Source organism: Erithacus rubecula, assembly GCF_903797595.1.
Source record: "Erithacus rubecula genome assembly, chromosome: 1".
Taxonomy (NCBI): Eukaryota; Metazoa; Chordata; class Aves; order Passeriformes; family Muscicapidae; genus Erithacus; species Erithacus rubecula.
This window is the reverse complement of record NC_136658.1, coordinates 109,273,513-109,294,132: the sequence shown is the minus strand read 5'-3', so window position 1 is coordinate 109,294,132 and position 20,620 is coordinate 109,273,513. Positions and strand designations below refer to the sequence as shown.

The 20,620-nt window shown below is 41.9% G+C and overlaps 2 protein-coding genes across 2 annotated transcripts; one reads left to right on the top strand and one right to left on the bottom strand.

The window, feature by feature from the left end:
- The first annotated feature begins 24 nt into the window (after positions 1 to 24).
- On the top strand, positions 25 to 5,153 carry GET1 (guided entry of tail-anchored proteins factor 1). Its single transcript, XM_079313038.1, has 5 exons — positions 25 to 182; positions 1,838 to 2,003; positions 2,773 to 2,840; positions 4,184 to 4,298; positions 4,973 to 5,153. Exons 1-5 carry the CDS (start codon positions 93 to 95, stop codon positions 5,044 to 5,046), a joined length of 513 nt encoding a protein of 170 aa, XP_079169164.1. The 5' UTR covers positions 25 to 92; the 3' UTR covers positions 5,047 to 5,153.
- Positions 5,154 to 7,048: 1,895 nt separating this feature from the next.
- LCA5L (lebercilin LCA5 like) lies at positions 7,049 to 20,161 on the bottom strand (the record flags this gene model as incomplete). The annotated part of the gene is made up of 8 exons (XM_079298191.1): positions 20,147 to 20,161; positions 17,636 to 17,845; positions 15,063 to 15,577; positions 13,979 to 14,116; positions 12,286 to 12,364; positions 9,504 to 9,607; positions 9,097 to 9,217; positions 7,049 to 7,623 (listed from the first exon to the last, which is right to left on the bottom strand). Exons 2-8 carry the CDS (start codon positions 17,796 to 17,798, stop codon positions 7,049 to 7,051), a joined length of 1,695 nt encoding a protein of 564 aa, XP_079154317.1. The 5' UTR covers positions 17,799 to 17,845; positions 20,147 to 20,161.
- Positions 20,162 to 20,620: the final 459 nt, after the last annotated feature.

The following is a 20,620-nucleotide window of genomic DNA, read 5'->3' as shown; positions in this document are numbered from 1 at the left end:
CCCGCCCCCCCGCGCGCCGCCGCGCCATTGGCCCGCGCGCCTCACGTGCCGCGCGTGTCCCCGCGCGCCCTCACGCTCCCGGCGCCGGGCCCATGGCGGACGGCGGCGCCTGGCTGCTGGTGCTCAGCGCCGTGTTCCTCTGCAACGCGCTCAAAATCCTCCTGCCCTCCTGCTCCTCCGTCGTGAGTGATGGCGCCGCCCCGCCCCGCGCCCGCCGGGCATGGGGGGCGTGGGGATGGCTGGGAGGGAGCGCAGGGGGCCGGCGGGCGCTGAGGGCGAGCGGTGCCGGTGCTGGGGCAAACAGGGGCTGGTCCCGCTCCTGGCCTCGGGGAGGAGAAGGCGGTGCTGGAGATGGAGGAACGCAGCCCCCGTGACTCTGGGGATGAAGCACCGGTGTGGTCAGTGATGCTCCTGAGCCTGCAGCCCTTAGCGTGGATCATGGAATGCTTTGGGCTGGAAGGAACCTTTAGGATCATCCGCTTCCAGCCCCCCTGCAGTGGGCAGGAGCCTTCCCCTGGGCCCGGCTGCTCCGGGATGGGGCATCCGCAGCTTCCCAGCTTTTGGGACTAGGAGGGGGAGCTTTGCTCAGTCTTGCATGTTTTCAACAGATGGACGTGCCCATTGTTCAGATGGGAGATCAGTGGATATGGAGATTAAGGAGTTGAGCCATTGTAGGAGTAAACCTTAAGTCTCAACCACTAATCAGGGTGCCCCTGTTCTGATCTGAAGCATTCCTGTGGAAGCGTGGATAATGGAATTGAGGACAAATAAACTCTGACTGCCAGATAAACTCACATGTGTACAGAGATGCTGAAATCCCTGTCGCTCTGCTCTGCCGTGGAAATGACTTCACTGGCACAGAGATCAGTGTGCACTGTTCAACAGTGGACAAAAATCCTTTAAAACTTCAATTACCCTCAGCAGTTTGGGAAGCTGAACCCAGTGTAACGAGAGATGAGTGATGAAACAGCCACATGAGGAGGGGAGGAGGGCATTTGGTTGGTTCAGTCTGGAGGAGACTGAGACTGGGATCTGTATCTCCTCCCAAGGGACAGCTCTGATCTCTGCTCTGGGACAGGGACAGCACCCAGGGAGCAGCTGGGGCTGGCCCAGGAGGGTTTAGGTTGGATTTTAGGGAAAGGTTCTTCCCCCAGAGGGTGCAGGGCACTGCCCAGGCTCCCCAGGGATGGGCACAGCCCCGAGGCTGCCAGAGCTGCAGGAGCTGCCAGGGATGCCCAGGCTGGGATTGTTTAGGGGGCTGGGCAGGGACAGGGCTTGGACTCAATTCCTTGTGGATCCCTTCCAGCTCAGGATATTCTAAGATTTTGTGAAGATCTCTGCTCGGTTTTCTTCTGTGGTTTGAGACTGAAGATGGTGTTAATGATTCTCTCACTGACTGCAGATGTGAGAACGGGGAAAAAAATTATATGTGTCTTGGGGAAGCTGGAAAGATTTGCTAAGGAACAGCAAGAAAAAGATTTTGTATCCTTTGTGCCTTCATTTCTGTGGCAAACAGAGTGCATGAACTGACAAGCAGGTGGTGCCTCAAGAAAAGAAATTAGGAAAGTAAAAGGAAGGGAGAAAATGTTGAAATATTTGACTGCTGGAGCAGCTGGAAATGGGAATGGTCACAGAATCATTTAGCTTGGAAAAAGCCTTCAAGATCATTGAGTCCAGCTTGAGGCTGTTTCATCTTGTCACTTCTTCTCTTGTTACCCAAGGGTTTCCTCATCTCAATGAAAGGATTATGGGAGGCTTTTGAGACCATACTTTCTACACAATAAAGCAAATCAGTGCAATTCTGGGTCAGTAATTGCCAGTTTTCTTCACTTCTTAGGTCTCCAGGCTGTTACAGAAGGATGCAGAGCAGGAGTCCCAGATGAGAGCTGAGATCCAGACCATGAAGCAGGAGCTTGCCACCATCAGTATGATGGATGAGTTTGCCAGATATGCACGGCTGGAGAGGAAGATTAACAAAATGACTGACAAGCTCAAAACCCATGGTACAGTTCCATGTCTGCTCCCTTTCCCAAAAGGAAAAATATTTTCTGTTTCTGAAAAGATTTCTGTCAGGAGTGTTTTCAGTTTTTAGTGTTCATCCTTCAGACTTGCCTTCCCCATGTCACTCATTTTCAGTCCTTCCTTCCTTCCTTCCTTCCTTCCTTCCTTCCTTCCTTCCTTCCTTCCTTCCTTTCCTTCCTTGCCTTCCTTCCGTCCTTCCTTCCTTCCTCCTTATTCCTTCCTTCCCCTTCCTTCCTTCCTTCCTTCCTTCCTTCCTTCCTTCCTTCTTCCTTCCTTCCCTTCCTTCCTTCCTTCCTTCCTTCCTTCCTTCCTTCCTTCCTTCCTTCCTTCCTTCCTTCCTTCCTTCTTCCTTCCTTCCCTTCCTCCCTTCCTCCCTTCCTTCCTTCCTTCCTTCCTTCCTTCCTTCCTTCCTTCCTCCCTCCCTCCCTCCCTCCCTCCCTCCCTCCCTCCCTCCCTCCCTCCCTTCTTTTTTCTTTCTCTCTCTCTCCGTTTTTTTTTTTATTCTCTCTGTGATGCTGATCACTGAATCCTGTTTTGAGTAAGTCAAGAAAGAAACTACAGTGTGATACAGAACTGGCAGTTCATTGTAGAAGGGTGTTTTTAATATAGCTATAAGTTATTTGGAAATGGAGTTTTAAACAGGGTAATGTCCAGCCTTAAACAGTGAAATATTAAAAAACTACTAATTTAATGTAAATATAATTCATTATTGTAAATAATGGAAAGTAATATTTTTTTTTCTTTTAACAGTGAAAGCACGAACTGCCCAATTAGCGAAAATAAAGTGGGTGATAAATATTGTATTCTACATACTGCAGGTAGGTAAATACTTTGTTATGGATACAACTTAACCCAAATCCTCAGTAGGGTTACAATTCTTTTCTGGTTTATTGACCCAAAACTGATCACTCAGGGCTCCCCCAGCCCAGGGAGGAGCTGGAGCTGCTGCAGAGCCCAGAGGAGGCAGCAGGATGAGCAGAGGATGGAGCAGCTCTGCTGGCAGGAAAGGCTGGCACAGCTGGGATTGTTCACCTGCACAGGAGAAGCTTTGGCTGAGCTCAGTGTGGCCTTGCAGGGCCTGAAGGAGCTGCAGGAAACATGGAGAGAGACAATTCCCAAGGGATGGAGGGACAGACACAGGGAATGGAGGGACAGACACAGGGAATGGAGGGACAGGGCACAGGGAATGGCTTCAGACTGAAAATTTACAGGTTCAGATCAGATATTAGGGACAAATTCCTCCCTGGGAGGGTGGGCAGGGGCTGGGATGGAATTGCCAGAGCAGCTGTGGCTGCCCCTGGATCCCTGGAATGTTCAGTTCCAGGTTGGACACTGGGGCTGGAGCAGCCTGGGACAGTGGGAGGTGTCCCTGCCATGGCTGGGGTGGCACTGGATGGGCTCTAAAGTCCCTTCCAGTCCAAACATTCTGTGATTCCAAGGGCACAGAGCTTGTCAAACAGAAAGAGTTTCTAGAACTGGAAGGAAAATGCTGCTGATGCAATTTGGTAGTTGAGGATGGAAGGAGTTTTAACTTTCCTCTGAGCTCTGTGTTTCTGGTTTTGGGACGACAAGATTGTAGTTTGTCTTGTGTGTTTAATCACTGGGTTTTTTAATTAACATATGGCCCCAAATCCAAGAGAGTTCTGCTTCATGTAAATATAATTCTGGCTTTGAAAACAAAATATACTTCTGCTGAGGATGCAAGTCTCCACCTACAGCTGTCACACATTTCCCCACAGTGCCTCATCAGATTGTCTGTGTAGTCCTGAAGTGATGCCAAAGAATTTTCTAATGAGAATTTGCTAACGAGGATGGCAGTGGTCAGCCTGAAGATTTCCTTAGGGGACTGGGAAAGGGAGTTGCATTCCTTGCAGGCACAAAATCAGACTAAAAAGGGTCATCAGAATTTTAACAAATGCTACAACTGTGTTTGACTGTGCTGGATTAGAACAAGGGTCTTGAAAGAAAACAAGTTCTGACTGCTACCTCCTAATATTGTGTATAAATTGAAGGCTATACCAAATCTAAAAATATTTTGAATAAGCTAAAATAATAAACAATTCTCTTTCATTAGAATTTCTTATTTGCTGTTTCCAGATAGCACTGGGAATGTACTTTTGATGGGTGTTATGATCCATATTAATAAAAATCCTCATTCCAGGCTGCCCTGATGATCTCTCTGATCTGGAAATACTACTCTGAGCCTGTCACTGTGCTGCCAAGCAAATGGTTGGCTCCCCTGGAACGCCTGGTGGCCTTCCCCACAGGAGTGGCAGGTGAGGAAAAGGACATTCCCAAACCCCAGAGCATCCATGGCTTAACAGCAGCTGCTTCTCTGACTCTCAGAGCACAGGCTTCAAATATGTGAGCAGCTCTTCTGTGTGTGCTCAGTTCTGGTTTCTTGAACTGATCATGGGATTTGTCATTTTTATTTCTACCCAAACAGAGCATTGCCCTTATCTGCATTGAATAAACCCTGGGGAAGATTTAAATTAGAAAATCAGAGTCACCCAGAAGGGAGTTTTCTTCACAGGTGTGCTATGAGCAGTTATCTGCTTAGAAAACAACTGATTGCAGTTTCAGAGAAAATTTACTTTTTACCTCTCTCAAATACTTAATTTAGGTTCAAGCCAAGCATCCTGTGACTTGCCAGGCCTTAAACTTCAAATATTTTCTCTTGGTTTTAGCTGTGGGGTGCACTCACCACACTTTAGCTCATATTTGTGTATTTGGTGCTCCTTTCCCAAGACAATCCAGAATTTTTTGGGACTAGCATTGATTTCTCTCCCATCTCTCCTATCTCCCTTTTGTATATAAAGAGTTTTATTCCTGTTGGCCTCATGAATTCTGAGTTTCAATTTTTTAAACTTCCAAGATTGTTTTCAGCTGCACAGATTCCTCAGGGTTATTGATCCACCAACTTCAATGGTGGTTTCTCCCTCTTTTGCAGGAGGAGTGGGAATTACCTGCTGGCTGGTGGTCTGCAATAAAGTTGTAGCTATCATGCTGCACCCCTTCAGCTGAAGGAATCCATGGACTCCTCAACTGCATTTCCATTATCACTGTTTGAAATCCATGGCAAAAGAAAAAGGGACAGTTATCCTCCATGAGACAAAGTCTGAAGCAATCTTTGTTACTTTTGATTTCTCTTCCCAGAGTTTGTCTTTCAGTTTGGAAAGAGCAGCACTGCTGGTTATAAAACCTCCTTTTGGGGTTTATTTGTGGCAGAACCACAAGGCTTTGTCATGGCCTGTTGTCACCAACATCAAAAAGTGTTGGATTTGTGGTTTAAAATTGGAAATGTGCTGGCTTTAGGAATTAATTTGTCAGCTTGACTGTTTCTTTGCTGTAAAATTTGGTACCTTCACCCCAAGGTGGGATCATGTTGGGTGATGCAGAGGGCAGAGGGAGGTTGTTTGCTTGGCTTGGGGCAAAAGAGTTTCCTAGTAATTTCTTTACCCTAAAATTGGAATATTCTCAAGCTCTCCTAAAAAATAGATGTGTTTAATCAAGATTTTATCTCTTAAGAGGTTTCTTCAGCTGCCAAGCACAGGCTCCTGTCAATGAAGCAGAAGCCAGTGCTGTTCCTGCAGAGGGGATGCTGATTCAGCTTCCCACTTTGGAATTCCCACAGGGGAATGATCTATTATTATTCTATTATTATTAATATTATTATAAAAGGCCCAGTTATTTCTGGGCCTTTTCCTCCCTGCAGGAAGGAAAGGGCCAGGGCATCTCCAGAACTGGCACTGCCTTAAAAACCTGTTCAAAAGGTCAGATTATGTTGTGTGTATATATATGGATTAAATATTTTTTGTTTGTTTATTTGGTTTTTTTTTTAAATAATGTTAATTTAAGAATTGGGATTTTATATCAGGAATTGGATTAAGCCAACATGAAAATAAATATCATGGAAAAAATCCTGTGATTGAATGTTATGTATAATTGTGATTTTATTAAGGAAATAAAGCTTTTCAACCCATTTTAGGTTGTCTCATCTCTTTTTTAATGTTAACTACAGTTTTCCTACAAAATAGTTTTCTTACAGTTTCTCACAAAAACCCCAAACAAACAAACCCAAAATGGCAAAGAAACCCTAAACTCACCAAAATCCAAGCCAAAACAATGCCACCCCCCATGTGTGTGCATAAGAAAATACTGTTTGAATCACCTGGACCAATTAATTTTTCTAATTATTTTTCTCAACCTTGGAAATGTTGCTGCAAGCAGGTTCAGCTCTGAATGCCTTTATCATCTTTAAAAGCTTTTGCAGTGTAATTTTTCCACATTTTTTAAAGTGCTACTGCCTTTAGAAATTACCAGAATGCCCTTCATTTTTCCAAACTTCACATGAATTTAACAAGTATTTAATGAATTACTGTGAGGAACAAAACACAATCCTCCTCCCCTGGCTTACATAACCTTAAACAAGGATTTTTAGAGGCTTTTTGGGGACTGGCTATGCCTGACTTCTCCAAAACAATGCTTTCCTCTTGCACATTCATCTCTGGATGTCAGCTGGGGAAGTTACCAGGCAAACTGCTTTGATAAGTTCCAACAGTGGGAAAGAATGAGGCTTTAGAGGTTTCTAATGCTCGTGAAAACAATGTAGGAACAAATTATTTTTATTATCTGCCAATTCTGGAAGCTGTTTGGGGAGTGAAGGAATTAAAAAAGTGTTTTCTTTTATTGCATTGTTGGTCCTTACCCAGCAGTGAAAGCAGGGTGCTCGTGTCAGTGAGCTTCCAAATTCCAGCTCCTTGGGAATGCAAAAACCTGAAAGTTCCTAAACAAGGACTAACATTTACCTGGTAGCAGGTAGAAATGATAAGGAATTCTTAATACAACACATATTTGTGATACACACTGACCACAGAATGGATTTGATTTGGAAAAAATCATGGAAAGTACTTGTAAGATTTAAAAAACAATTAAAGTAAAACATTTTTAACAATCTGACTGTTCAAACTTTCTAAAGGTAAGCTGCTAACTATCAGAAATAACTGTGTATTCTCAGGAGATGGTTTCAATGAGGAGAGCTGAAGTTTGGGATTTGCTGTGCAGCCTCCCTCCTGTGCTGCTGGGGCTCCAGGGGCTGTGTCCTTGCACACAGCTCTCCCCACAGAGCCCCAGCAGGTGTTTTCCTCTCAGCAGGCAGCAGGTGCCTGCAGCCCTGCCCAGCCAGGGGCATTTGCCCAAAGGAAGGCTCATAAGCCCCAAAGGAAATTTTCCCCCTGCTCTCAGCAGTGTCCCTGCAGCTCAAGCTCCCTGCTTTGCATTTGGCACCTGAAGTGTGGAGCCCCTGATGTAAATTCTCAATGGCTTCTATGGAGATGAATTTTTTTTTCTGCCTAGTGGGGTCTTGGTTTGGAATTGCACCATCACTCCTGGCTTTCTTCTTTTCCTGCTCATATGGTTTTTTCTCTTCTTTTTCAACTTCTCCCACTGCCTCCCCCTCTTGATTGTTCTTTACTTTGTCACTTTGAGGATTTTTTTCAGATTTCATCAAACTTTTCAACTCCTGTTCAAGAAATTCTGTCTCTTCTTCCATTTCTTTAATAAATTCTGATAAATTTCGTTCTTCCATCAGTAACTTGCCCCCTGAAATATTGTGGGGTTTAAGAACATAAAAAGTTATGAAGCTTCTTTTTTGTTTCAGTTCTTATTATTGATGGTATTTCAAATATCATCTATAATAAATACAACAGCATGGGACAAGATTTAAACAACACAATTCTGCCACTGAATCTGTGTTAAAATCTTAATTTTTACTTTTTTCATGGTGTTGAATTTAGTTAAATGGATTTAGCTGCCATTATGTACAGTAATGGCTGAATACAGTGCCAGAAAAGTCATGTACAGTGCAACAGAGAAGCCAGGTGAGATCTGAACTCTTAATTATCACTTTCTGGCTTTTAAGTGGAACTTAAGAGATGTGTAGGATTTCCTTTAATTCACAACAGAGTTGCTTGTCTGGGGCAGGATATAGAGGAGCTCTCTCTGGAAATGAGGGAGCTCCAGTTTTCAGTAGAAAAAGGAGCTGTGTACAGAAATGTTATTTATCTGTGCAGAGAACAACTTGTAATGGGCCCTGTGCTCTGCAGAAACTCAGAGAATACCCCAAAATGAGACACAATCAAAGGTTAAAGGAGAAATAAGAAGTTGTAGGAACTAAAAAAAGCCAAGTAAGGATTCCATAAAAGTCTACTATCAATGACAGAAACTCAAATTTCACAGATTTTTCAGAGGTTCATAGGGAGCATCACAAGACCTGTGTTTTCTTTCAGTTTTAAAAGGGCATTTTAAAGACAAATGCTGACTTTGGTTGTCTGAGGGGCCCTGGAAAGGCAGAGTACAAACCTCAGGAGTTAACATGCAGGGTTAGAGGGATGTGACCTGGGTAAATGTGTGACCTGGAGGTCTCCTGACATTTGTGACATGTTTAGAATGGTGGCACTCAGACCTTTTCCTAAAAGCCTTAAAGGAAATAACAGGAAAGTTTCTGGGACAAACGTGAATGAGGGAACAGCAGTGGCTTTTTCTTTCCTCTGTTCTATAGAATTTCTTCAGAATAAAGATGTTTACAGATGAGTCCCTTTCATGCAACTTTTCCATGAGAACACAGTGGCTGAGATTAGATAAAATCTCTTCCCAGAGATCATAATGAGGAGCTGCTCCCAGCCCTCACAGTCCTTTTCCTTTCCCAGCCATGGAAATATCTTCACATCAGTGATGAAAATTCCCAGTTACCATTGTGAGATCAATGTTTGATTAGCATGGATTAAAACTGTTAATTATCCTGTTACTGACAGAACACTGAATTTTTACCACCCTGACCAAGAAATGCTTTGGGCAGAGCAGCAGGGTGGAGATGCCACATCCTGCAGAGCAGAGCAACTGTACTTTCCAACCCAGACTGGAAATTCTGGGATTTCACAGACACTTCATTCTTCATTTGGAGCTAGTTCCTATCAGCTGGATGCCAGTGAAGGGCTGTCAGAACCACATAAATTACCAGGACTTCTGGTAATTTGCAAAGATCAGGTAAATTTCTGAGAGAAACATTCAACCTACCTCTGTGGGTCCTGTTAGAAGTTTCTGGCATTGGCACTTTCTTGGTTACTTGCTTTTCTTTTCTACCCTGGGCATTTAAGCACACTTCCTTGGCTTTACCTTCTCTACCTTTATTTCCTTTCTTCTCCTACAATTGGCAATTGAAGGCAAAAATAATGATGGGATGCTTGTTTAATGACTTTTAAAAGAACACAATCAGTGCAATAGTTAGAAAAAGATTGGAAATTTCTATTGCTGTTACATCATTTTGCATCACAGCATTATTTCTGTAATCACACTCATGCAAAATCCACATCCAAGATGAAGGATCAGGCTATCCAGGCATTATCATTGCAAATTAGGGAATAAGATACACCTTAGCTGAGAGTTTAAACAGAGGATTGGATTTGGATCCAGATCTTTCCCACCTTTTTTAGCTGGACTGGACTTTTTTCTGTTTCCTGGTGCTGAGACAGCAGCAGTTCTCTAAAACTCTCTTTATCTACTTGTGCTGATCTGTCTACTCTCAGACCTGTTGAATTGGACAAGCATTAGCAATACAGTCATTTCTGGAATTAGGTTGTTGATATAAATAAAAGATATCTCTGACAACTGACAATACTTCTATGTGACCAAGAATTTACACTTTTTTTTTTTTTAATGTATATCTTAATGCCCTTTAAAAAAGAAATAATTTGTTCTGCTGAATCTATAAAGGCTGAAACTAGACATAAACTTGAATTTCTGAGCTTTTTCATCTGTACATCAATGCATCATAAATATACTTACATACATAAATATATACAAAAAATATACTACAAAGACCAGGTCAGATGGAACATATAAAGTCAGATGTGTCTATGCCCCAGAGCCCACATGGGCTTAATTTTTGCTTCCATTCTAGTGCAAATTTGAGAGGTCTGCTATGAAGCCTCAGAGTGCAGTTTCCTAAATTTGGATCTTTATGGAACCCAGCTCATGGGAAATGCTTAACACTGTTTGAAATATCAGTGGTCTTTGGAAGAGATTCCAAGGGATGACTCAATGAGATGTTCAGATAAATATCAATATGAGATGGAGAAGATGAGTGTATTGTTGCTTTACTCTATTTTTGGAAGAATTTTGATACAAGTACAGCAGCTGAGAAAGTTGCTACCACCAGAGCAGCAAAAACAGGGCCTTACTGAGAAAAATGTTGGATTTGTCTTTACAAACAAGCTGTGGGTCTGCTGGTACATAACACCAGCACTAAGAAGTAAAAGAAACAGTGGGATGTATTCCACTGATTGATGAATGGAAATATATATTTGCCTTTACAAACAAACTGTAGGTTTGCTGATAAATGAAACTGGATATTGGAAGATGATAGAAGCAATGGGGGAAAACTGTAAATTGTATAAGAATTAAAAATTAAAAGGGAGGGTTATACATTAGAGGGGAATCTCAGGAGTCAGGTGCTTGGGAAGTCTGTGCCTCTCAAGTACCTCAGCCAGTGGGGGGAGAGAGAGGGAAATTAAGGATAAAAAGAGGCTGCATCCTCCAAAAATTGGAGAGATCCCAGGGGAATGCCCCATGGCCTCTCCCTTTATTCGAATAAAGCAAAAGAACTCCTCTGTCTCCTTTCTGGACATAAACCTCTGGTGTTTGTGGATTAATTTTCCTGACATTACCCACATCTATATCCACAGTAATTCCAGTTTTGAGCTTAGAAATCAATGGATAAAACCCATGAAAACGGTGCCCTCCAGATGCTGGCAGCTGGGTGGAGAACAGGATGCTGGTGCCCAGCCTGGAATGACTTGGTGCGGGAGGAACTGCTTTGGTTCCCAGTTGCTCCAGCCTTTTCTCCCAGTTGCTCCAGGAGCTTTTCCAGCCGGGATTTCCCCGGGATCGGGACTAGAGGGCGCTGCCCCCCCAGGTGAGCCCCAGCCGGGATCCGGGGCTCCATCCCATCATCCATAAATCCACCCAAGGGAGCCTCCCTCCAGCCATTCATCAGCACCGGCAAAAAACACAGCTCCAAATTTCGGCTTTAGTTTCCTGCTGGCTAATGAAAAACAAAAAACCCAAAGTTTTGAGGATGTTGACTAGAAAATAATGACCTGCAAAAGCAACTTTTTAGAATTCTGCTAAAGGAAAAATTCAAGTCAATAATGAAAAGGAAAACAAATTGTCAGCAGTTCTAGTTCTGGGTTTTCAAATCCATTACCTGGCAGAGAATTAAACCTTTTTCTAAAAATTCCAGAGGATCAGGCAACTTTGCTTGGAAGCATTTCATTACAAAATATCTTTTCTCTCTCCAACTTACCTCCCTTATCTTGCTTAAAGGAAAGAAGAATTGAAATAATAACAATGGTTTAAGAACCATCATTGAATAGCAATATTCAATTTCTATTGAATACAGGGCCATATGTGAGTAAAATAAAAAGAAGTGGTAGTTATGTGGTGTAACTAAAACAAGAATTCAGAGTTTCATAAAAATGTGTCTGACTTGGGATGAGAACCAGAAACATGTGTTTTTCTTAATTTTACACTTTGAATTACAAATCTTCTCCCTGTAGTTCACTGGTGGTTAAGGCAGAGTTAATGGGTTTGCAAAGGCTGTGAAGAGGAAAGAAAGAAGCAACTGAGTGTGGTAAGATTTTATATTGCTGCCATGATTTCAGGAATTCTGTGGGCAGCATTTCCAGCAGACAGGTTTGCTCAGTGCTCTTTGGTACCCTGAGGAAGTAAATCCTGATTTCTGCTTCACTTTAGAAGCAGCAACATCTGATCAGTGTTTTCAAGAGGTGCTTCAGCCAAGGAAGTGCATGTTCAGATCACTCCATCCCAAATTCTGGGTGTAGTGGAGGCAAACTGGGGCATCCCAAATAGCACTGGTTGGTTTTAATCAGCTGAATCCCACTCCAGGCAGCTGCCCTTGGAATGTTAGATAGCCAAGACTGCATGGAATAGATATTTCTCCCCAATATCCATGAGCATCCATGTGAAAGAAATATTCTTTGCTAAAGAGCTCTTTCTTCCTTGGTAGAACTTAATTTATATTATTGTTTTTCTATCATTCAACCCTTTAAACTTCCTAAACCTTTTCACCTTTTCAGCCCATACAAATCACTTACCTTGGCATTTAATTTAGAATAAAAGTTCCAGTTCTAAAAGAGTGGAAGTGTGACTTAATTAAATAAGAAAAGAAGGTGGTTACAGACATACTTTGTTCAATTCTGTCCCTCAGGGCTTTTGGCATCCGATTTGCATAAATATTCTGTACGTAAAGTTGTCGATCCTTTTCCTAAGAAGAAATAAACACTACTAAGTTTCTAAAAGTTATTTTTTACCCACTTAATTTTCCCATGCTGGGTGACAACCATCAGGGATTTCACCTTTTGTCAAACCCAAATGGTGGCTTTGTCATTTACATTTTTCCAGACTAAATATTCTTTGCCTTTACTTCCTCATTTGTGTTGATTTTTAAAAAAAATTAATTTACTCAGTGAAATGCTCAGCTGGTTCCCAGCCTGTTGCTCTGGTGGTGACATGAACTCCAGAGGCACATTTTGACATTTATTTAGCAAGATTCCTCTTTCCTTAATGAAATCTTCCTCAAACACAGAAGATAGATGTCACTAACACTCTCACCACTCCAGTTTTCAGTGGGAAAAAAGAGGAGCTTCATTTTTTTTGGGAAAATTTTAAGTTATCCTGGAAGTGGAACTGCCTGAAATAGGAAAAGTGCCTAAAACCATGAATTTGTAAGGATAAATTCTGTTCTTGCATAGAAATAAGGTTGATAAGCATGTCTGGTATTCTTTGTGGTAAATCAATAGAAGATTTTGTTGATCTAAATAGAAAATTTGGAGACCTGGGCCCACAGAAAAATCTGTGGGAAAGAGATGAAACAGAACTGTTCTAGAGAAGTGTTAAGGTGAGAACTGTGCTTTGGAATAATTTGTATTTTAGGTCAGTTTTAAATTAGTGTTCCTGAGGTTCTCATTGTTCCCATCTCCCAGATCTGCACATCCAGGAGGAGATCAGACTCTGACAGGGAAAAAGCACTGCTGAGCACCAGGAGGAAACTTCTGCACCTGCTACACAGGGAAGAGAGACAAACAACACCCCTGTGCAGAAATCCCAACCTCCCTGGAGCCTCAGGAACTGCCTGTCCTGCCCTCCACAATGCCTGGGAAAACCCCCCTTAACAGCATCTTCCACAGATATTTGATTCCATTTAGGACAAGAAGATCCCCTATGGGATCACCTTGACACAGAAATTTATAAATAAGTGTATTTTAACTGTGTTGCAAACACAATTTTGAAAAAGCCACAAGGGATTCCAGGTTTTCTGGAAAGTGTAATGGTTTTCTTCATTACAACTCATACAACATCCCACTCCTGGCAGTTTTGTCTGTAAATCAATTTAGTTTCCCTGTAAGTTTGATTTAAAGTGCTGAACTGGATCTATTTATCCCAAAACCATTTGTCTAAAAACCAAACTTGGGATTTGAGCAAACTCCTGAAATATTTCCATGAGTCCTTTTGTTAAACTCCAGTTTTGCAGGTTGCAATATTTGTCTCATTTTGATTTGTTTCTGTGAGAGAGCTCATTTAAAGTGAATAGATGAATATATCTGACCCCAATCTGGCAAAATGGTAACTCATTGGTGTGGATTGTGGTTCAATTTCTGATGCATTAATCTCTGTTTCAATTCATTATTGAACTGCCTCTAACAAATTGTGCCCACAATGATGCCAGAATTTGACATTTTTGGCTTTTTTAGTAAATTATAGACTCAAGCAGGAAACAAAATTCCATTAGTAAATACTGCAAAATAAGCAAAAGGAATAGGAAACATTAAACACTTGAATTTGTGTGTAGTGGCAGAAATGTGGATAAAATCTGGAATACCTTAATTTTTTGATGAATGGCATTAATTTCCAGCAGCAAGTTCTTTGTGGTCATTGTAGCTTCCAGGAGTTTTCTACTCTCACTTGCCAGCTGACGACTAAAGGTGCTGTTGTTCAGCTTCAGCTGCATTTCCAGACTCTTAAAAAATTGACAGATTTTACCATATGGATGTACTCAGTGTGACAGTTGGAAAAACTTCAGTTCTTGACAGTTTTAAAATCTAAGTGTGCTAATAGAAGGAAATTTAAGCTTGTAATTATATATAATAACAGTTATTATCTTCTAATTATGGTCATATAAATAATATTATAAATTGTGTTGCAAACAATACATGAAACCATATTGAAATATCTGAAAAATTAATTTCAAAGTAAGAAAAAAATGTTTAAAACTTATTTTCACTGAACAAAACAAAAGGTTTTGGCATTCAATCATAAAAATAAGAGTCTACATTACCTTTCTGATGGATTAATACAACTATCTTTGAGAAATGTTAAGGCTTTCTATTCAAAGAGACCTGGCAGAATAAGGAGGCTTAGAGTAAATGAAAATTTGGTGATTTATTGGGCTCTTTATCTTCAGAACCCAGGGCCATGTACTGAAATTCCAGTTCCTAAAATTATCTGGTGGACACACAACCATGTGTGCTTTTTATAACTGCTCAGTCCTGGAAAGAGAAAGTTTTTAAAAGGGGGTCTGAATTCAGCTGGTCATATTTACAGTTTCTCTTAAGATTTCCTGGCTCTTTAATAATAGACCCAAACTAGGAAATAGAAATGGATTCCTGGAGGACCATGGAAATTTCACTCTTCTAGTTTTGTAGTAAAATTGTGTTCCTATCCCTTTTGTGCCAGGGTCAGTGAGAGTAAAGAAACAGAGATAAAAGGAGATGAATTGAACTTTGTTACACTCAGGAGAGCACTGGATCAAACAGCATCCAGTGTTACAAGATTATATCAGAATCATTCACGTGCTAAGAAGTAGCCAAAAGTTTTCCACGATTCCTGCACTCGCTGATCCTTGTGATTCCCTCCCAGTTGAGGATATTCTACATCCCACAAACACAACAACTTGCAGTCATTACCTTTATCCTCTCATCCTTTGCCTCCAACGTTTTATTGAGCACTGCCAACCTGCGATTCAGTTCCTCCCTCTCTGCCAGAGCTTTGTCCTCCGCCAGCACAACCAAAGCCTTCAGATCACCTTCAATCCTCCTCATCTCCCCTTCCACCCTTTTGAGCTCGCCGGCCGTGTTCCTCTCGGCCTCCTGGGACATTCTGAGGAGTGTCCTGAGCTCGGCGCTCTCGCTGCGATGTCCCGCCAGCAGCTCCTGCAGGTGGCTCTCTGCGCTGCTGTACCTGTCCAGGGCTCTGCCGTGCCGTCGGTTCAGCTCTCTCAAAGCCTGGTTCTCCAAGCTCGACGCCTCGATTCTCCTTTGCAAGTCGAATTTTTCGTTCTTCAGCTCTTTGATTTTGTGCAGCCTGGCTGAGGATATTCGCTGCGCCGTGGCGTTTTTGTCCTGGTAAAGCGCGTTGCTGCGCAGGGTTAAGAAGGAGGAGTTCAAACAGGAGGGTTTTGCAGCTGGGCATTTCTTCCCTCCTGCATTGGGGTCACAGGAGATTGGCAAAACAAATCAATCACTGCGTGCTTTTCTGCTGGCATAAACTCCTACTATTCATTAACTGCTACTCCTGAACTGCTCATCAACTACAGAGTTGTGGTTTCTTCACAAAATGCCCCAAAACTCTGATGTTTAATGGTCTAGGGGAAGGTTCCCTGCCCATGAAATTATCTTAAAGGTCCCTTCCAACCCAAACTGTTCTAGGATTGTGTGACTCAGATAATTCACAGATAAATGGATTAAATATTTTATATCTCTGTGTCTTTCTGTGGCTGCAGTGGACTACAGCTAGCAGGCAGTGGAGATAAATGGAAATAGATCAATGGAAATCAATTTTCAATCCATGGAAATCAGTTTGCTTCCTGTAAATGATGCACTTCACTAATGCAGCTACAATCTGTTGAACCAAATTCAACCCATCAGAACCTACACCTTGAATAGGTGCATGATTTAAAAAAAAACAAAAAAAAAAAAACAAAACACCACAAAGCAAAAAAAAAAAAAAAAAAAAAAAAAAAAAAAAAAACCCAGAGTAATTTTACAGGTCTACAAGGACTCAAAAATCAACATGCTCCCAACAGCACATGGTTTAAAATCCCTGCAGCTGGGACTTCCCACCAGATTTCCAGTCAGCTTTGAATTAAATTACATTTTTAAACCTTAAATGCTCATTGCATAGAGCAGGTGTTCTGTTGTCTATGTGGTTTCTAAACAGCAATTAAAAATATATTAATGGGTTACTTCTCAGTGTGTTGCTGCCATTTGTTTCTCCTTAAGGCCAGGATTCTGGCTGAATTACCCTCATTTTCTTTTCCTGAAGCAGGATTAGAATTTAAAAACAGTCAAGGCTGTAAATCTGAGTGTGTTCCCCTTTTTCAGGCATGTATTCAGCTCTCATGGCACTTCAGGCAGTATTTTGCTAAAAAGTTTATTATAATTTATAAATCCTGACTTAAAAAACACATCAGAATAAAAGGACAGATCTTTTAATGAATTTCTGAATCCAATATTTTCTGTAACACAATTCCTCTGCAGGAAAACTGCAATATGACCACAAATATTGTCACACAAGTATTTACAAAATTCGATTATTTTACTATTTTATTTTGCCAGAACGGACTGAGAGGATGGGGAAAAAAGGGTAAACACCTTTCTGCAAAAACTGTCAGAAGTATTGTAAAATGTATTTCATTTCCATTAGTCATGGACAAGAAAAAATGAACACTTTATCCAAATGATAAATAACATCTACAAATATATAAAATAAATTATCCACCACAGGTAGAGGTCAATAATGACTTTTTGCTAACTAGATATAAAAAAAGTCATTATTTTTTCTTGTCTGCTACTTTCATGCCAGTATAACTTTTTAGCAGCAGCATATAATAACAGAGATTATAATGGAGACAATCAGTGCTTCTTCTGGTCTTTTTTGATTGATTTCCATCTTGTAGCTTTGGTAAATCAAGATGAAATTTTGAAGCTCAGCAGGAAAAGGGTTGCTGGTTTTCAACTAATTTTTGTGATGTGGATTTAATGTTTTAAGAAAGGATGGTCTAGGTGGGAAAAGATGCAGACATGGAGAGATAACTCACTGGTAACAGTGGCATAAATTCCATGTACATTTACATTTGTTCTCTATTCTCATTCCATTGAGGCACAAATTCATTTCACAGGATAAATCATGACCCAGCAGACCACAAAATGGCTGTTTTCTGGTCAAAACTGACAATTTTGTGCATTGTTTTTACCCAGTTCCCTTATGAAAGGCTTTTTCAGACTCACCAAGTCGTGCATTGTCAGAAACCAAACTGTGGCAGAGCCATTTTCAGGTTCTGGGGTAAATCCAAGGGGGTCCCATATCCCAGGTGATCTCTGGATCACTGAGTATTGTGGGATAACATAGGAAATCTCTCTCTCCCCTCCCCTTACTAATGTTTCAAACACAATTTATTATATTCTTTCATTGAAAAACTGTTGTCCCTGTCTTGCTATTTATTGGGGGAAAAAAGCCAAAGAAAAGGAACAATGATTACCTTTTTTATCACCTTGGGTATAGAGATATTGTCCACATTTCCTTCTTTCCTTTCTTGTCTTGTCCTTTTTCTGTGTTTCCTTCTCTTCAGTTCCTGGTGTTTCTGAGGGTTTCCCTCCTCTGGCTCTTTCAGGCTCAGTCACTGCCAAAGCTCTTGGAATCATCACTGGGAGAATGTTCTTGTGTCTTCCCTAAGAGGTCACCACCCTACCTGGGATTTCAGAATATTTCATGTAACAAAAACATCAATGATCACATTTTTTATAAATTAGACAGCAAATCAGATCACAAAATGAACTAATCCCTTAAAAAACAGCACAAAAACCACCTTAGCTGCCATATTAACTCTCTGAGCAGAGGCTAGAGAAGAACCTAAAACTATTTTAGAATGCTTGTAAAAAGCATAAAATAAATAATTCTAAGTAATTTTCTAGACCTTTCTGAATAACTGTTATTTTTTTTTTTTGTTGGTTTGGTTTGGTTTGGTTTTTTTCCTTTTCTTTCCTCCTCTTTTTTTTTTTTTTTTCCCTGTTTTTCCTTGCCAAGGGTACTGGGAAATGCCAGAACAGATCAGTTTATTCTCCTGGCAGAATTATTTAAACACAAAAATTTTTTTTTTTTGGGATATGGCTTGATACCCATTCCATTTTCTTATTGTCATGTTCCAGTCCACTTCAGGTGAGGAGAGGCAAGTTTTGCCTTGAGCCACAATCATGGAAAAGAATTAAATTCTAAACACATCTAAATGAGAGATTAAAACACAAAAGAGGCTAAATGTTGGGACTCAAAGTCATAACTCAACTTTTATTTTTTGCATAAAAGAGGAAAAAAATAGAGAAGTAGGAAAATATTTGCTAAGAGAGGGTTTTGAGAGTGGCAATGTCACATTCACCTCAGAGCAGCAACAGAGCCATGGAGAAATTCATCTTTGCTCCCTTAAAATTCATTTATAAACAAAGAATCTTAGACAGTAGAAGGGTAAATTGTGTATTTGGGGAGTCTAAAAGGAGCATTGCAACTGTGGAAAGGAAATTTGGGGGGGTTAAAATGATGTTTTAGTTCACATGGGTTTCAACACATCCCCTTCACTAACAAAATATGAAACTATTTTCTTAGAACCTTCTAACTCCTTTGTTGGCTTTTTTTTTGCTTTGTGCTGGTATTTCATTTTAAATTAAATTTCTTAAAGGGGAGAGGGGAATCACATAGCTCCCAAAGAAAATTAAAAAGCATAATTCAAGATTGCAGAGAACATTTTAGGCTGAATCAGAACAGTTTCATTACTCTTAATTCCTTTGCATGAACAATTTTTCCTTGTGGAATACTGAGGAATGCCACAGTCCTGCTAAATCTGAGGCAGTGCAATAACCCACAAGAGATGAGAAATCATATTTTGACCATTAGGCAAAGCCCAGGTTGATTCACAAATCTGTATTTGTGTTAAAATTTGATTTGGCAGTGCCAACACTTTCTAGGCAAATTGTCTTTAAAGCAAATTACCTAAAATTAAACTTAAAACTACTGCTTCAATTTGTTTTGATGAGAAGTGTGGCCTGAATCTGCTCATCCAGAGCAGGTGTCAAGAAGTAAGTAAAATAGAAAAGTAGAAAAACTGAAGGTGAAGCTGAAGAAACAGAGCTAGGAAATGAAAGATACTGCAATAGAATTAGAAAGGCAGGAGCTGGAATGGAAAATTCCAGAAGAATTTATGTTGAAAAGGTACAGGAATAAAATAATTTTTTAGGGGCAAATTCCTGTGTTGAAGATGAAAATATCCTGATACCCATCAGTGTCCACCTGTACACAAAATCCCACACCCAGTCCCATGTTCTGGCATCCATTAATGTCCCACAGTCCCAGTCTCATGTCCTGGCACCCCATTAATGTCCAAAGTCCCAAACCCATGTCCTGGCATCCATCAGTGTCCCAACTCCATACCCAGCCCCATGTCCTGGCACCCCATCAATGTCCCACAGTCCCAGCCCCATGTCCTGCACCCCATTAATGTCCCACACCCAGCCCCATGTCCTGCACCCCATTAATGTCCCACACCCAGCCCTGTGTCCTGGCATCTCTTAGTGTCCCTCAGTCCCATCCCCATATCCTGGCACCCCATTAATGTCCCACACCCAGACCTGTGTCCTGGCACCCATCAATGTCCCCAACCCCACACCCAGCCCCATGTCCTGGACCCCATTAATGCCCCTCAGTCCCAGCCCCATGTTGTGGCACCCATCAATGTCCCCAACCCCACACTCAGCTCCATGTCCTGGACCCCATTAATGTCCCCAACCCCACACTCAGCTCCATGTCCTGCACCCCATTAATGTCCCCAACCCCACACTCGGCTCCATGTCCTGGACCCCATTAATGTCCCTCAGTCCCAGCCCCCTGTCCCCCCTCACCCCTCTATGTTCCCCCTGTCCCCAGGTGTAGGATCCCCCCTGTCCCGTGTCCTCCTGCCATCTCTCCCCTCATGCTCCCGCTGTGTTCTGTCCCCTCACGGCCTCACCAGCCGCCATCGCCGCCTCTGTCCCTGTTCCTGCGGGAAATGGCGGCAGCACCCGGCAGCCGCTCTCGCCCTTCTCCTCCCTCCCCCCTCACCCAGACCCATCAGAGGAGCCTGCTGTGCATTTCCACCCCCATATTTCAGTACCACAGCGGGGTTTTCATGGGAATTTGGCCATGTGGCTGTGCCCTGGCCATGGAGGTGCCTCAGGGCCTGGACGTGCCCTCAGAGCGCGCAGGCTGCACCCAGCAGGCTCCAAACCCAGCGTTAAACTCAACATTCTTCAACTGAAAAAGGGGGAAAATGCCTTCAAAACAAAGCCATGTTTGCCTTGGTGGCTGATCCCAAAGCCCTCAGGAGTGGAATTTCCACGTGCAGCTCAGTGTTTCGGGTGTGAAGCCAAGCAGGAGCGAGAGTTCACTGGCAGTTCTGTCCCGGGATTTGGGTGTTTGGGGACACAATATTCATGCTTTGAGG

Bases quoted from the DNA above. Each gene is read 5' to 3' on its own strand.
- GET1 (XM_079313038.1), top strand. From the start codon at position 93: ATGGCGGACGGCGGCGCCTGGCTGCTGGTGCTCAGCGCCGTGTTCCTC. The intron at 183-1,837 runs GTGAGTGATGGC...TTCACTTCTTAG, and splicing joins TGCCCTCCTGCTCCTCCGTC to GTCTCCAGGCTGTTACAGAA. The intron at 4,299-4,972 runs GTGAGGAAAAGG...CCTCTTTTGCAG, and splicing joins CTTCCCCACAGGAGTGGCAG to GAGGAGTGGGAATTACCTGC.